The 16,071-nt window shown below is 41.6% G+C and overlaps 2 protein-coding genes across 5 annotated transcripts in view; both read left to right on the top strand.

Annotated features, from left to right (window-relative positions):
* The first annotated feature begins 359 nt into the window (after positions 1-359).
* On the top strand, positions 360-5,315 carry LOC132844950 (cytochrome P450 20A1). The gene is made up of 13 exons (XM_060868864.1): positions 360-621; positions 867-916; positions 1,043-1,209; positions 1,723-1,868; positions 1,962-2,129; positions 2,217-2,295; positions 2,750-2,865; positions 3,045-3,099; positions 3,295-3,415; positions 3,538-3,649; positions 4,220-4,284; positions 4,531-4,620; positions 4,702-5,315. Exons 1-13 carry the CDS (start codon positions 550-552, stop codon positions 4,850-4,852), a joined length of 1,392 nt encoding a protein of 463 aa, XP_060724847.1. The 5' UTR covers positions 360-549; the 3' UTR covers positions 4,853-5,315.
* Positions 5,316-6,142: 827 nt separating this feature from the next.
* The window catches only part of abi2b (abl-interactor 2b), an 11,480-nt gene continuing 1,551 nt past the window's right edge, over positions 6,143-16,071 (top strand). The window contains exons 1-11 of one of the 4 annotated variants that reach the window (XM_060868865.1): positions 6,143-6,329; positions 9,491-9,658; positions 10,274-10,450; positions 10,626-10,643; positions 10,733-10,830; positions 11,626-11,772; positions 12,683-12,804; positions 14,365-14,553; positions 14,706-14,792; positions 14,940-15,131; positions 15,451-16,071. The exon at positions 15,451-16,071 is cut by the window's right edge and continues 1,551 nt beyond it. In XM_060868865.1, the coding sequence (XP_060724848.1) occupies positions 6,213-6,329; positions 9,491-9,658; positions 10,274-10,450; positions 10,626-10,643; positions 10,733-10,830; positions 11,626-11,772; positions 12,683-12,804; positions 14,365-14,553; positions 14,706-14,792; positions 14,940-15,131; positions 15,451-15,626 (1,491 nt within the window). In that variant the 5' untranslated portion in view covers positions 6,143-6,212 and the 3' untranslated portion in view covers positions 15,627-16,071. The remainder of the gene's footprint in view (positions 6,330-9,490; positions 9,659-10,273; positions 10,451-10,625; positions 10,644-10,732; positions 10,831-11,625; positions 11,773-12,682; positions 12,805-14,364; positions 14,554-14,705; positions 14,793-14,939; positions 15,132-15,450) is intronic. The other 3 variants (XM_060868867.1, XM_060868866.1, XM_060868868.1) reach the window with 3 other exon arrangements.

The following is a 16,071-nucleotide window of genomic DNA, read 5'->3' on the forward strand; positions in this document are numbered from 1 at the left end:
TGTTCACTAGTTACAAATATAATTTATATGACAAAAATATTAATTAAAGGCAGGAAATTAATGATTAATTATTTAATTAGGTTTAAGCCAATCGTTTTGTTTAATTAATTAATTAATTAATTAATTAACTATTCAATTATTTAATTTATTAACTAATAAATTTAACATATATATATATATATATATATATATTTTTTTTTTTAAAAAAAGGCATTTTTGTAAAAGACAAAAAGTGACACTGATTATTTGACTTTATTCTTTGTGGATAGTTAATTTTTAGCTTCACTTCACTTTCGCTGCATCGATATTCTCAGTAATCATTTCGTTACGTCTGGCTATTTCATCGATTTAACGTTAACCAGTCCTGTTAATCGATAGCCGAACTTGACGATGGTTGAATGTTTTGTAGACGTGGTGCACAGTTAGCCAGTTTAAATGAGCTAAGCTAGCGTCGAATACACATCAGCTAATCAACACCAGTGACCTAATGTTTATTTTAACGTTTTAAAGATTAACAAACCTACAGAAAGAACCGTTTATCCTGCAGTTATGTTGGACTTTGCTATATTTGCTGTGACATTTGTCGTTATTTTGGTTGGTGCTGTGTTGTATTTATATCCGGTAAGAGTTGTGTTTAATAAACACTTCTGACTTCCTGTTAAAGTGAAGACATAAAAAAAACTTATCGTCATCTGTTATACAGTTGAGTGTAAAAGTTTGTGCCCCTACACTGTAATGTTAAATTCAACACTTTTTGTTATTTCTCTGCATTATTGTAGGGTGTGTAAACTTTTGCACCAGTAGATAGTTGGATATTGGAGTAGCATTGACCTGACATGTTATGACCTCTAATTTACTCTCCCTAGTCATCAAGGAGAGCTTCTGGTGTTCCTGGCTTGAACCCTACAGAAGAGAAGTAAGTGTAAACACAATCCAGTTCCTCTCTTTGACCTTTCTTACTTGTTCTCTCTCTCTCTCTCTCTCTCTCACACACACACACAAACACACACACACTCTGCTATGCTTCTTTTGCTTTTTATAGGGACGGGAACCTGCAAGACATTGTAAACAGGGGAAGCCTGCATGAGTTCCTGGTTGGGCTTCACGATCGGTTTGGTCCTGTGGCGTCGTTCTGGTTCGGACGGCGACCTGTAGTAAGTCTCGGCTCTGTAGATGAACTGCGGCAGCACATCAACCCCAACTGGACCAGTGAGTAGTAAAACATTTTTACGTCATCCCTATAATGAGATCTAACAGATTCTTTCAAATACCTCAAACAAGAACAGCAACAACAAAGAACAAACACTCTGAATATCCTGCGAAATATATTTCGCAAAGCTTATTTGAAAAAGTACAATCATGTTTTGTTGATTTATTGCAGCCAAGGTCGTTTCCATTGCTGAACTTATCTCCGTTAGAACACATTAGTTTTCAAGGCGAACATAGGTGACTTGTTTGTAAATTGACATTTAGATTAGACCCAGTTTAATTTCAGTGAGAAATCAAAAGCTAGTATAACTTTGATAATGGTAGGTTGTGATTTTCTGCAGTAAAACTATAGGGCCATTTCATTATTTGTAAAACTGAGCATTCTAAAAGTCTTTTTGGTGTAAAGTATTTAAATTTCTCTGCCTTTGTTGTTTTCCAGAGGGTGTGCAAACTTTTGCACCCAACTATAAAGATTTGAAATGATTTCAAAATTTATTTCTTTTCTTTCTTTAGCGGATTCCTTTGAGACGATGCTCAAGTCTCTGCTCGGTTACCAGTCAGGAGCGGGCATAGGAGGCACAGAGGCGGTGATGAGGAAAAAAGTTTATGAAGGCGCCATTAACAAAACACTAGAGAATAACTTCCCTCTTCTGCTGAAAGTACGAAGCTTTCATCTCCGTTTTATACGAAAAGCAGCTGCGTTCCTCGGTTTATCTCTTTTTTCTGTGTAATCCTTGCGCTCCTGTTTGCAGCTGGTTGAGGAGTTGGTTGAAAAGTGGCAGTCGTATCCCAAATCCCAGCACACGCCTCTCTGCGCTCACCTGCTCGGACTGGCCATGAAGGTCGTCACTCAACTCGCCATGGGCAGCCGCTTCGCCGAAGACGCCGAAGTCATTCGCTTCCGCAAGAACCATGAGGCAGTGAGTAGCTGGAAGCTCTCGTGATTTAAACAGAGATTATGTTCTCTTGTAATATAAGAGTTAGCACTGTGTTGGTTTGTTGTGCAGATCTGGTCCGAGATTGGGAAAGGATACCTCGACGGTTCTATGGAGAAGAGCTCCAGCAGGAAGGCGCACTATGAGAGCGGTTAGTGTGGATTTATTGTCCATGTATTCTGGTTTCATCTGCAAGGCAAATCCCGCAAATTATATTAATTCCCTTGATCTTGTATGCTAATCGTTTCTATAACAACAGCTACTTTGTTTGATGTTTGTATTTCATGTGAGTGAAGCCGGTAAGGTAACAACAGCACGGATGTCTCATGATATTAGATGATGTGTCATTCTGTAATACATAAAACATTTAAACTGGTAAACAATCCACTTGATGACGTGTCGGAGTAGGAATATAATACTTTGGGATGAGAACACCACGCACACACACACATGCACACGCAAGCACACACACGTGCGCATATAAACACACACACATTGTGTTCCATCCCTTACATATCTGTTGTACAGTACATAGTTTGTTTCAACAACTTCCAGCTGAGTGTGTGTGTGTGTGTGTGTGTTTGTGTGTGTGTGTGTGTACGCAGCGCTGTCTGAGATGGAGTCCATGCTGAAGTCTGTTATAAAAGAGAGAAGTGGGCGTGGCGCAAACTGCTCATCTTTCATGGACTCTTTACTGCAGGCTAAACTATCAGAGAGACAGGTGACTTCACAGAGATGGATCTATACACAATAATCACTTATAGTCACAGTTTCAGGCTGAAAGTTTAAATCCCTCGGATGTTTTCAAGTCGAAAAAAGTTAGAAATATATCACAGAAACGTGTGGCTTCTTAATTAGTGTTTATTTGGTGTATTTATTTATTTTTTTTAAATCTCTCAGGTCATGGAAGAGAGTATGGTGTTCACCCTCGCTGGCTCAGTCATCACTGCAAATCGTGAGCTGCTTTTCCTTCTCTCACTTACTGTGTTCCATTTTGCAGCCTTCATTTTCCTGGTTATGGCCCCAGTTTGCCAAATTCAGAGGAATTCTTATGATCGAAAGACTTGTGGTAGCGTCGTGATGATTTTAACGTCACGATAATTTATAAGTTAAGCAAAAAACGCTTATGTCTTTCTCCAACCCTTCCCAGTGTGCATCTGGGCAGTACACTTCCTGTCCCTGTCGGAGGCAGTGCAGGAGAAGCTGCATGAGGAGTTAACAGAGGTGCTGGGCGATGAGCCGGTGTCCCTGAAGCAAGTTCCACAGCTCAGGTTTGTTCCGAGCCTCCTTCATTCATGTGCTTGCAGTTCCTGGGCTCTCCTGAGGGCGCCGTAATGACGGACCGCTTGTAGAATTAGCTGAGTGATTCTGCAGTGACGTTGTGTGTCTGCAGGTACTGTCAGCAGGTCCTGAACGAGACGGTTCGCACGGCTAAACTCACCCCGATCGCAGCCAGACTGCAGGAGGTGGAAGGGAAGGTGGACGAACATGTTATTCCCAAAGAGGTCAGTAGTCTTCATGCTGACACGGTTATCATGTAAGGAATAAAACACTGGGACTTCAGGGAGTAACAGTGACTCTGCTTCACATCAGGCAACATCACAGCACCTCGCTGTTAATTATTTATTTTATTTATTCCTTACTTACAAAACATTAACACACATGCAACATATTCACTTTAGTAATAACAGTGTTTATTATAATTAAATCTTAAACAATTTTATTTATACATTATACACTTTATTTTTTTTTTTTTATTTTTTTTTTTTTTTTTTTTTTTACTATATATGTCTCTCTATTTGTTTTTCATTTTTTTTTGTCTGTTTTTTTTGTTCACTTTTAAAGCACATGGATCTGCTCTGTAAATGTAGGAAAGATTCTGTAAAAATATTTATTTATTTACAATTTTTAAAATTCTTTTAAAAAAGATTGTGGGAAAGTATTCTGAATATTACTTTTAGTATAAAAATAACTTTTTTTAAATAATTAAAAAAAAAACATTGTAGGGATTTTTTGACACGAGTTAGTGTGTGTTGCTTTAATAATTTCTGTGCTTTTCTTTTTCTATTAAACAGACTTTGGTTATCTACGCTCTCGGTGTCGTTCTTCAAGATGCAGACACTTGGACATTACCATACAGGTGTGTGTGTGTGTCTGAGATTGACATCAGGATGCATTGAACCCCATTTTACACTCAATCACAACAAAAGTCAAACTAGTTTACTTATTTGTTTGTATCAGTAGTACATTGAGTTCACAGCGACTTCCGGCTTTTGAGGAAAATGCGAACCCACCAAACAGTCTTTATGGCACAAATCAGAACAAATGAATATGAACGGATCTGGTTTTGTTTCCATGTCGACAGATGTTAAACTTTTTCATTCAGGTTCAATCCAGATCGTTTTACAGATGAAGCGGTGACGAAGAGCTTCTCGCTGTTGGGTTTTTCAGGAAATCAGGCCTGCCCTGAGCTTAGGTAAAATGAGGAAATATTCACTAAGAGTTTGTGATAATGTCAAAACATAAAACATTCTCCTCTCTTTAATTCCGCTCTCAGATTTGCGTACACGGTGGCAACGGTGCTGCTGAGCTCGCTGGTGCGTAGGCTACGGCTGCACCACCTCAAGGGCCAGGTAGTGGAGTCCAGGTACGAGCTTGTGACCACGCCGAAAGATGACACCTGGATCACAGTGAGCAAGAGGAACTGATTCAGCAGATTCTTGAAGTATTGCACACAACCATAAAGGACACTGTGAAGAGATCAAGTTTCCAGGACGTCGAAAGTAGTGCTGTGTTAATAGTCATCAGATATGACCAATGGAACAAGAAGAACGATTTCTAATGCCTTACGTGTTATAAAGTTCTAACGAGTCATTTTAATGAATCATTTAATAACTGATTCATCTTAGATAAATAACTTGTTTCATAGTATATTTCCATCGATGAAAAATACCTTGTTTGCTGTTATTTTAGTAATAAATATGAAAATTTGTTTGTTACAAGGTTTAATAATTTAACAGAAGAATTCTGTATTTGTACATAGTCGGGTGCAAAAATTTACACACCCTTTGGGCCAAATGAAGAAGGCAGATGTTTCTTCATTACATTTGTAATTTTAAGATGATCGTGTGAGGAAGAAATAAACTGCATCACATTACGCTGATTACACAATACGAGTCTCTTTGTGTCTTTATGTACACATTGTAAATTGTCAGATATATAACTTAAAAAAATATTTAAAATAAAATTCTACAGCACTATGCACTGTGTTAATCCACAAGCCACACAATCAGGACGCAGCAACGTCCGAATTTCCTGAAGATTGTGGAGAGAAGAAAAGAAAGATGTTATATGCATGTTTCTTGTTTCAAAGTTTCAAAAAAAAACATTATTATTAAAAAATTACTAGTGTTAAAAGTATCTTTTAATTTTTAAACCTGAATGTTTTAAAATGTTTTGAATATTAAATGAGTAATTTTTACTGATTGTTCCTTATTTTTCCATCGTTCAGAGACCAGAGGATCACAGCAACGTTTTGACTTTCTTTCTTTTTTATTTCTTTATTTCTTTATTTTACATTTTTTTATTCAACGTTGTCTTCTGTAGTACGTGATCGTGTTTAATAACTTTATTATATATTTAAAAATAACAACAAAAAAAAAACAGGACATTTTTTGACACACTGTGTATTTAAATCCACATATAAAATAGATTTTATAATAAATGTATAATTTATATAAATTATATAAATATATACACATATAAAATAAACACGACAACACATGGCATGTGAAATGTCACGTTACACAAAACAATTCTTTTTAGAAGACATAAAAATATTATTTCTTGTTTGTTGTGCTCTGAATGTGCACAGAATCTTAAAATTAGGATTTTTTTTTAAATCACTCTCTCAAACAACCAAGACAAATGGATCTTAAATGTCCTGGAGAAACATGAGCGCACTGCGCATGCGTAAATCTTTGCACCGCGCTTGCGCAGTCCGCTCCCGAAATCCTGGAGCCACGGATCCGGGATTGTGTGACAGGCAGCTAGTAAAAAGATGTGAAGATGGCGGAGTTACAAATGCTTTTGGAAGAAGAGATTCCTGCGGGCAGAGGTGCTTTACTGGACAGCTATGCGAATTTAGAGCGGGTCGCTGAATACTGCGAGAGCAATTATATTCAGGTAAATCACCAAATCTCAATGTATAAACATCCTCAGTAGTAAAATTGCTCGGATGGATCGAAATCACGGCCGTATCCCAAATGGCTGCTCATTGCTTAACGTAGTGCGCTACATAGGGCGTGACGTAATGACGTTTACGTCACATCTAGTGCGCAGTGCAACACTGTTGAATGTTGTTCGGGACGCAGCCATCGAGTGCTGTGGAATGATGCAAACAGCCACTGATGCTAGCTAGCTAGCTATAGGCTAACTCGCTTGTTCGACGACAGCAAGGCTGTGTTGCATTACATAACATAACGACGTGTTATTGTTGTTGTTATTATTATTAATATTAGTAGTAATAGAATTAATTTAAAGCTGTAATATTTTAACCAGACGATATAAGCGTTTAATTCTTTACATTTAAGCGGCCATTTTGTTTACAGATATTTAGCTGACTCTAGTTCTCTCTAGTCGTTTTCTTACTTTTTTTTTTTACACACTCATGACATTTAAATACATCAGTAACTTAAACGTTAATACTTTGTTTGATTCATATAGTCGACGATATTGGCGAGTAAAATTGGTTTGCACGACGCAGCCAGGAGCTAAAGACAGAATACTGGTGTGTGTGTGTGTGTGTGTGTGTGTGTGTGTGGGGAAAAAACAACAAATCTTAGAGGTACTTAAAGGAAAAACTCCACCTCGAAAGATGTCGATTGTGTTCAGGGAGAAATTGCTGTTATGTGTGAAGTGATTCTGGTGCGAATTTGTTGGCTGGTGGCTGTATTTTTTGTGATCCTTGTGAGAAGTGAGAGGTCGTGTCCCCTGATGACGTCACGTGGTGGTGTTTGGGGGGGCGTTTGTGCAGCTGTTAACAGATGTTAACACCATCACGTGACGTCATCAGGGGACACGACCTCCCACTTCTCAACAGACTGTCGAATGATAACGGAAGAACCTTCATGAAGACTTTCTCGTGGTGAAAAACATGAACCCCCCCAAAAAAAAAGACAACTTGAAAAGTGCTGAAACTGGAGACTCCTTCCTTCCTTGTTGTTTTAGAAATGGCGTATTTGAACGAGCACATATTATGGTAAAAAAATAAAGCAAAAACCTAATGTATGATGACCTAATTGGATGATGTGGGATGTGGTAGCTCAGTGGCTAAGGTATTGGACTACTGATCGGAAGGTCATGGGTTCGTACCCCAGGATCAAGCTGCCACTGCTGGGCCCTTAACCCTCAATTGCTCAGTTGTAAGTCACTCTGGATAAGGGTGTCTGCTAAATGCTGTAAATGTAAAAATGTAATGGATGACAGCCGGAGTGAATCTCTGACTCGCTGTTACGATAAAAGAATCAACTGAATCAGATTGGCCAGAATTAAATGTTAAATGTAAAAGCTTACACGAGTGAAGTTTTTTTTTTTTTCTCAACGCTGTGCCTGAACGTCAGTAGATATTTTAGTACGTCGACTTTGAACACGACAAACTGGTTATGTAAAGCATCAATCTCTATTAAAAGATTTTTTTTTTGGTTACCTCAGGCAGGATAGGAGTGTGTGTATATTTATAGCCATAATTTTGTTCAAGTAGACCGATCTGGTGCTGCGAGTTTCCTCCTCAGAGACCAGAACCCAGATTCCCAAAAGCTTCGCAGATCATTTTTCCTGTTAGCGAGTGTGTGTTCGTTCCTGTAGCAGCAGGAGATGTGGGGTGTAGGATAAAATATTCATTCATAATATGTATACATATAATATATAGTCATTTCTTACTCTCCAGCACAAGTTGATACCACTCTGGTTATGATGGTGTGTGACATTCACATCCTTTCTTGGTCCAGATCGATTTTCTTGAAAGAACGGTTTAACTTTTTGAGAAGACTGAATTTGTGGTATTTCGTGTGTGTTCACTTTCAGGAAACTGTCGAGTGTTTGTGTGAATGAAGCCATCCGTTTCGGTCACAGCTGTGGACAAATTATAAATTTGTTTGTCGAGTCGAAGAAGTGTCGTCAGGACTAAAATCCCCTTAACAGGAACGTTGAATGTGTGTGCATGTGTGTGTGTGTGTGTGTGTGTGCGTGTGTGTGTGTGTGTATATATATATATATATATATATATATATATATATATATATATATGTGTGTGTGTATAATACAAAACTGTAACATTACTTCAGCCTTCAAGTTTACTAAACTTGTTGATTATGTATATACATAATTTGTCACAATGCCTTATTGAGATGTTGTCATTAAACCTTTATGTTAAAAAAAAAAAAAAAATCCAAGTGCACCAATCTGACGTTAACATTCGGTGCTTTACAGACGGAGAGGAAACGTGAAGAGAGAGAAATGTTTGTCTTCAGAGCTGAGCTTTCTTTAAATGGCAGACATGCTCCATTTTTTAAAAGTCTGTACACAGGTCTGCATGCAACCAAGTGAGCTCTGTCTTATGTCTGTGCCTTTCTTTAATTTTAATATGAAGACATCTCACCGTTCACGGCGAGAAAACTAAGAAAAAGAATCAGTTCAGCCTTGAACAAATAAAAGCAAGAAAAACGACAGTTTGCACAGTTCACTGTCCACTCGCCCACATTTATCTGCTAACACACACGTGTACATTTACACCCGCTCCCATTTATCGTCCGCTCTTCCTTTAAGTGACTGTGTCGCCATGGTTACGCTGGCGCAGAATGATCGATGGCTCAAGGCAACCAATAAGCAGGACCCTGGTGTGGGGTTGGATAACAGCCTTCTGATTGGTTTCAGCGTTCATGCTCGCTCTCGTTCGGAGATGAATGAGTGTGTGTGTGGGAAGGGGGGTGTGTGGGGGTGGGAGAGAGAAAGGGCGAGAGTCTTGGAATAGAAATGTAACACATCCTGGCAGTTCCTGTTTAGATGAGAGAAAATGTTAAAAACGTTTCTTTTTTTTTCCCTTTTTATTTACCGTGGACAGATATTAGGATGCCGTACTAATCCCTCTAGAGCGTTTCATAGAAAGCAGGTTTGACACAAACCCTTGTTTAGGAGTGTAGTTACGCATCATTTCCTGTCATCACTTGGCATCATGTCAACAGCGGGAGTCATTAATAACAATCAGGCTTTAATCCTTTTCTCCTTGTTCTCTCTCTCTCTTTTTTCTTTCTCTTTCTTTCTCTTTCTTTTTCTCTTTCTCACTGCAGTCTCCCGATAAACAGAGAGCGTTAGAGGAGACTAAAAGCTACACTACTCAATCCCTGGCCAGCGTCGCCTACCTGATCAACACACTCGCCAACAATGTGCTGCAGATGCTCGACATTCAGGCGTCTCAGCTACGCCGCATGGAGTCGTCCATCAACCACATCTCACAGGTACACACACACACAGACAGACACACAGACACACATACAGACAGACAGACAGACACACACAGACAGACAGACAGACACACACACAGACACACACACACACACACAGACAGACACACACACAGACACACACACACACACACAGACAGACACACAGGTTTGGTGATCTACATGACAAGATATTGTTGAATGAACAGTACACTTTTCTCAGATATCAGAAATATAACTAAGTGTGTGTGTGTGTGTGTGTGTGTGTGTGTGTCTGTGTGTGTGTGTGTGTGTGTGGAGCATTTACACAAGACAAATGTCCATGATTTTCTATAAGAAGAAGCTCATATACTTTATAGACTTGCTTGGCTTCAAAGTAACAAATTATTGAGACAAAGGTATTGGCACCCTCTAAAAGCAGGTAGATGAAGTGTGTGTAACTGGTAGCCACAGCGGCCTCACTGAATTTAATTTAGCTATGACGTGAACACGCTTGGATTGTTTTTTTTTATATTCCTGAATAGAACGAATCAGCGCAAACATGAAGAAAACCGGTGCATGAATTTGACAGGAATCATTAGTCATGTAAAGATTGACAAACGAGGCTGAATTTTTTTGCTCACTCTGTAGACGGTGGACATCCATAAAGAGAAGGTGGCCAGGCGTGAGATCGGCATCCTCACTACTAATAAGAATACCTCTCGCACACACAAGATCATTGCTCCGGCCAATCCCGAGAGGCCCGTACGCTACATCCGCAAGCCTATTGACTACAGCCTGCTGGATGACGTAGGACACGGCGTAAAGGTACAGCGACACTGAATGTCACCTTTAACTGCAATACTGGTTTCTTTAAAGCTTCTCTAACCTTGCGGTTTTTAGTTACGTGCTGCTCACGTGTGTTTATCTAATCCTCTGCACGCTCTTATTTAACACTCTGTGTCTTTTCTCCTCCTCTCTTTGTTGCTTCGTAACAATGTAGTGGTTGTTAAGGTTCAAGGTAAGGTATCTCTTTGCATACGTGTGTGTGTGTTGTTGGTTTATGAGTAAGGACTGTTTAAGCCACACCTCAATGTTTGAATTTTACAGGTTAACGCCCAGAACATTAAGGCGGGCACGACCCCTCGAACAGGTGCCCCTACCCAGAAACCACCCAGCCCTCCAGGTCCAGGGAAGGGCACCCTCGGGTATGTGTGTGTGTGTGCACATGTGTCTGTGTGTGTGTGAGAGAGAGAGAGAGATAGAAAGTCTCCATTCATGCTGATTTGATCTGTCGCCTCTAATTTCTTACCTAAAGTCATCTTACCTCAACCAGTTGTGCTCATTAGAATATTAGGCCACGCCCATTCAGACATGTATTTGTATGGAAATTATTTGCGTGCACGTTTTTTTACATTTTTTTGTTTAACTGATCATGACTCTTAGTTCTGAGGAAATCCTCTTTTGTGAATGACCAGTTCACGTGATGCCCCTCACACATTCCCAGGTGTTTCTAAGTTCCACTTTGTAAGTGAATCAGTCCAAACTGATCAGACGCCATTTGTTTCTCTGTTTAGGTTCAGAGTTCTGTTTATTTTACAGTTCATTCCCTGGATGTTCTGCTCCAGTCCTGGAGTCTCACTCACAAAGCTTTACTGTGTCTTATTCTCTTTTCCTTGTGGACTCTGGGACTTGATTTGTGTTCTCTTCCCCCTGAGCGTGTGCGCTTTTCTCCCTGACAGGCTGCGCTGGAAAACAACCTGTAAATGTTGTCATATGCAGAGTGTCGTGTATTTCATGTGCTTGTGTACTTTAATGCTGATGTTTTGTTCCTGTTGCCCCCCCTTTTTACCGTGTGATCCTCTCTTCATACCCCTGCTTCTTTACACTGTCACTATGGTAACACAGCTGTCCGTCACGGGTTTAAATGATCAGATGTCATTGGGGGGGTCGTTACTATTGCCATCAAGATATGTTAAACTGTAACCCCGCCCCCCTGGCAGGCGCCACTCCCCCTACAGGACGCTTGAACCCGTGCGTCCCCCCGTCGTACCTAATGACTATGTGCCGAGCCCGACCCGCAACACAGCTCCGCCCCTCCAGAGCCCGGCACGCACCACCTCCGTAAATCAGAGGACCCGCACGTACAGGTACACACACACACACACACACACACACAAAACACACTCAGCACTCATAGAGGCGATATTTTGTCAAGCTTTATCCCTTACTTCTCCATCCTTTTCCCCCCTCCTCTCTCTCTCTCTCTCTCTCTCTCTCTCTGTCTCTCTGTCTGTCTGTCTGTCTGTCTGTCTGTCTGTCTGTCTGTGCTCCATTTGTTGTTAACTTGTCTGTCTTTTTGTCTCTCCTCGTCCCTGTCGGTGCGTCTTGGTGAAAAATAACTAGCCACTCACTAAATTCCTCTTTCCTTCTTTTTTCTCACTTCGGCTTTTTTCATCCTCTGATCTTTCAAATAGCCATGACACCCTTTAAGAAGATCTCTTTCTCCCTTCCTCTTTCTCTGTCTTATTTTCTTTCTCTTTTTTCCCCTCCTCTCACTCCTTCTTTTTCTCTTTCAGCGTCTTTTTCCTCTTTGTCTCTTTTGAGCAGAACTCTTACTCCCAGACTTCTTAAGGGATCAAGCTGAAAGGAAGAGCGAGCGAGAGCGAGATGATATTTCATACAGCTCCCAGCAGCATGTTACTACACGCTCTAAATGGAAAAGGGATAACTGTAGAATAAAATGCACTCGGCACTCGAGTTTCCGGGCTGTAATGTGATCAGTGAATCACGTCCTGGTACACGGTGCTATTTTAAACCCTTTTAAAGTTTTTTATTTTTTTTTTTACAAAGCTGATTGATTGTCGTGGACCAAAGGTCACCTTCCCAAAAAATCGAGACCTGCTGTAGACTGAAAGTTTTAGCCCAGAGTTAACCTGAATTTGATTTATTTATTGATTCATTTTATTCCCCACCTGTCCACCCCTGATGTGTGCTGGATCATATGTGAGTAGACATTTTAAAATCTCGCTCCGCTGTGTTTTTCCTCTCCGAGTTCAGCAGTGGTAGTAGCGGAGGAAGTCACCCGAGCAGTCGCAGCAGCAGCAGAGAGAACAGCGGAAGTGGCAGCGTGGGCGTGCCTATCGCCGTGCCGACCCCGGCCCCTCCCACTGCTTTCCCAGGTTAGCTTTCCGTCAACTTCCTGTTCGGTCTGGCACCCGGACTCTTTGGTGTGTAAGCGTCCTAAAAACCAGCCCTAGGGTTAAATGTGTGTGTGAAGGTATGTGTGTATGATCCTGCTTCACGTCCAGTGTTCCACTGACTCCGGGGTGAAGTTTGAAGCTTACTGAAAAATGAAAAACGTTCTTATTTAAAATGAAAACTTTTAATGCGAATGTGTTTTTCCCGTAATTGTTGTCTCTTATGACTGACACGTGATCTGCGCTACTCCCTGTGTTCCTTCCTTCCTGACATCTTCCACGTTTTGTGCTCTCTGCTCCTGATCTCTATGTTCTTCCACTCTGCTCCGTCGCTCTGCGGCCTGTTCTGTAGCAGGTACTGCCTCCACCCCTTCGAACCCTCCCAAGCCCCCTCCCAGTGTGTCTATCCCGGCTCCCCCGGCACCTCCTCCTCCTCCTACCCCCGAACCCACACCTCCTCCTGCTCCCCCTGAGATCCCAGCTCCCCCACAACTGCCCCCCACCACCGGTACAGCGACCGCGCAAGGTGAGTCGTCCCTTCAGACCAAACGGTTGTGTTCCTGTGCCACATCCTCATTCGGGTTCATCATTAATAGAGAAAACATCTCTGCACCCTCCCTCCATTTTATATCGTTCATGTCTGAGGCTTGACTGGTGTCGAGTCCTACGTCCTTTGTGCTTTTTTTTTGCGTGTGTCTCATTTCACTTCTGCATTGATCGTCTTTATTTCCTGCTCCGGAGTGTCGGATATATCAGGCTGTGATTGTCACATTACCCCTCCGTCCTCTCCTCCTCCTCCTCCTCCTCCTCCATGGATTGTTGGTGTTGTGTGCATTTTCTTTAACATTTCTCATGTTGTGTAAGCAGAGTGGGCTTAAAAGACCAAAAATGACACAAAAATGTGTTTTCTATTTACACCAAATGTATTCAGTCAGACGTTAGTTAGAATTTCCTATTCTAAGTTTTGCACTCAAGCTCAAAGGATGAAGGTGAACACAGATATATTTCTGTAAATATCTGCGATCAGCTTGGAAGGGTTTATAGATTAGGTTATGTACAAAGATCCTTCCATCTTCATACCTGTATGTTTAAGCTTCCATGTAGACGTACAACAGCATAGATTCACTATACAGGCAAAAGTATGTGGACGCTTTACCGTCGTTCGTCCCATTCCAGACTCGAGATCTTCTACTCCAACCTCAACCTCCAACCTGGAGCAGTGTTTCAGCTTCTTAGTTCCACTGAAGGGAAATTAGAAGTCATTCTGTCATAAGCGATGTGCTTATTGAAGGTCCACGTCTGATGGGTTTGACCGTCAGGAGTCCACATAATTTTGGCCATAGACTGTAGATAGATGTTAATATTAATGTTTCTCAACATGGCATCGTCTGCAGCAAGTATCACATTACTTCTAGGCTACATTGTCTTCTAGTCAAACTCAAAGCTGTAAGAGTCACACACCATGTGTTTATTAGTGTAATCGTATCTACACACCTGGTTCAGTATGCTGGATTCTGAGCCTTCTCATATTCTGTGTTTTAGGAAACGGGCCTCAGTTCTACAGCATGAACAGACCAATAGCGAGGCAAACCGCACCCTCGGTAGGCGGGACTCTGCCGTATTGCAGGCCGTCTTCGGTCACCAATCAGCCGAGCAACGTACCTCAGAATACTCACGCAAACATGAGCCAGACCCAGCTTAACGGAGGACCACACTACAACCAGAACCAAGGTGGGCTGCTCGTTTATTATTTTAATACTATATCATTTTTTTTTTACAGAAGTCACCCTGTCATCCAAAACGAACTTACGTATAAATGGCTTCTGTTTTCTCACACCAACCCTTCGCTGCACTTCTCTCACACTTTACCTTATGTCTGGTAGCCCCCATGGCTCCGCCTCCTCCCTCCTTATTACAGATCACACCCCAGCTGCCTCTGATGGGATTTGTGGCTCGGGTGCAGGAGACCAGTAAGTGTGCACTTTAAACTTCTCTGATAGCATGTAGGTGTGTTGGGATGGCGCCTGCTTAAACAACCCTCTGATTCCGCGTGTGTGTGTGTGTGTGTGTGTGTGTTCACTGTGTTGTTTCTAATCTTTCGCGCGTCTTCTCACCAGTCTCGGACGCTCCTCCTCCTCCGCCCCCTGTGGAAGAGCCGGCGTTTGTGGACTCGACTCCACCCCCGCCTCCACCTGAGGACTACGAGGACGAGGAGGGCGACGAGGACGAAGAGTCGGCAGTGGTGGAGTACAGTGACCCGTATGCCGAGGAGGATCCTCCGTGGGCTCCTCGCAACTACCTGGAGAAAGGTTTTTACAGCGTTTTGAAAATGAAACGTATTTAATCCATATTTCTGTGGTCCGTTTCGGGCTAACGTCTGGACCAGAAATCAGATCTGTGAAGCTAGATCACAGTTTTCCAACATGGAAACGTTCAACCAACAAAGACGAAGCTCCTAAGCAAAGTTTAAGAAGGTCTTGATGGTTGAAAATCTGAAAAATGTTCTAGACGGGACTTCCTATATGTGTATATGTGTACATGTTTAATTTTAATTATTTATATATTTAACATCCTCGTAACCGGACGAATACGCTGATAGTTCTCCCCCCTTTTTTTTTCCCTCCACAGTGGTGGCGATCTACGACTACACCCGCGATAAAGAGGACGAGCTGTCCTTCCAGGAAGGGGCCATCATCTACGTCATCAAGAAGAACGACGACGGCTGGTACGAGGGCGTCATGAGCGGCACCACGGGGCTCTTCCCCGGAAACTACGTCGAGTCCATCATGCACTACGCTGATTGAGCCACCAGGGGGCGCTGCTCTCCATCTCTCATTCTTTCACTACAAAAACCTCCCCCTTACATACACACACACACACACACACACACACACACACACACAGACTTATTAGATGCGTGACAAAAAGGACGATACACATCTGTATATTTGTGAAGAATTTTTTTTTTTCTTTTTCAAAATTCTGCTTTGACTCATTAGTGAAGTGTGTGTGTGTGTGTGTGTGTGTGAGAGAATGTGTTTGTCTTTTGGGAGATTGATATCTGTAAGATTTAGACTTAAAGATTTATAAGAACCGTTTTTGTCTTAATTTGAGTTTTATAGAAACACTAAATATTCCTGCTGCTGGTTTCACTCGATTGCTGAAGGACAGGGAGAAGGACGACATCTCTAGTCTCCTCCTTTCTCCGCTCTCCTGACACTCGGTGTTGTAGACGTGAACACGTGAACA

The sequence above is a fragment of the Tachysurus vachellii genome, chromosome 4, assembly GCF_030014155.1.
Source record: "Tachysurus vachellii isolate PV-2020 chromosome 4, HZAU_Pvac_v1, whole genome shotgun sequence".
Taxonomy (NCBI): Eukaryota; Metazoa; Chordata; class Actinopteri; order Siluriformes; family Bagridae; genus Tachysurus; species Tachysurus vachellii.

Coding starts and splice junctions, on each gene's coding strand:
- LOC132844950 (XM_060868864.1), top strand. CDS start 550: ATGTTGGACTTTGCTATATTTGCTGTGACATTTGTCGTTATTTTGGTT. Junction 1,210..1,722: donor CATCAACCCCAACTGGACCA/GTGAGTAGTAAA, acceptor TTCTTTCTTTAG/CGGATTCCTTTGAGACGATG. Junction 2,296..2,749: donor GAAGGCGCACTATGAGAGCG/GTTAGTGTGGAT, acceptor GTGTGTACGCAG/CGCTGTCTGAGATGGAGTCC.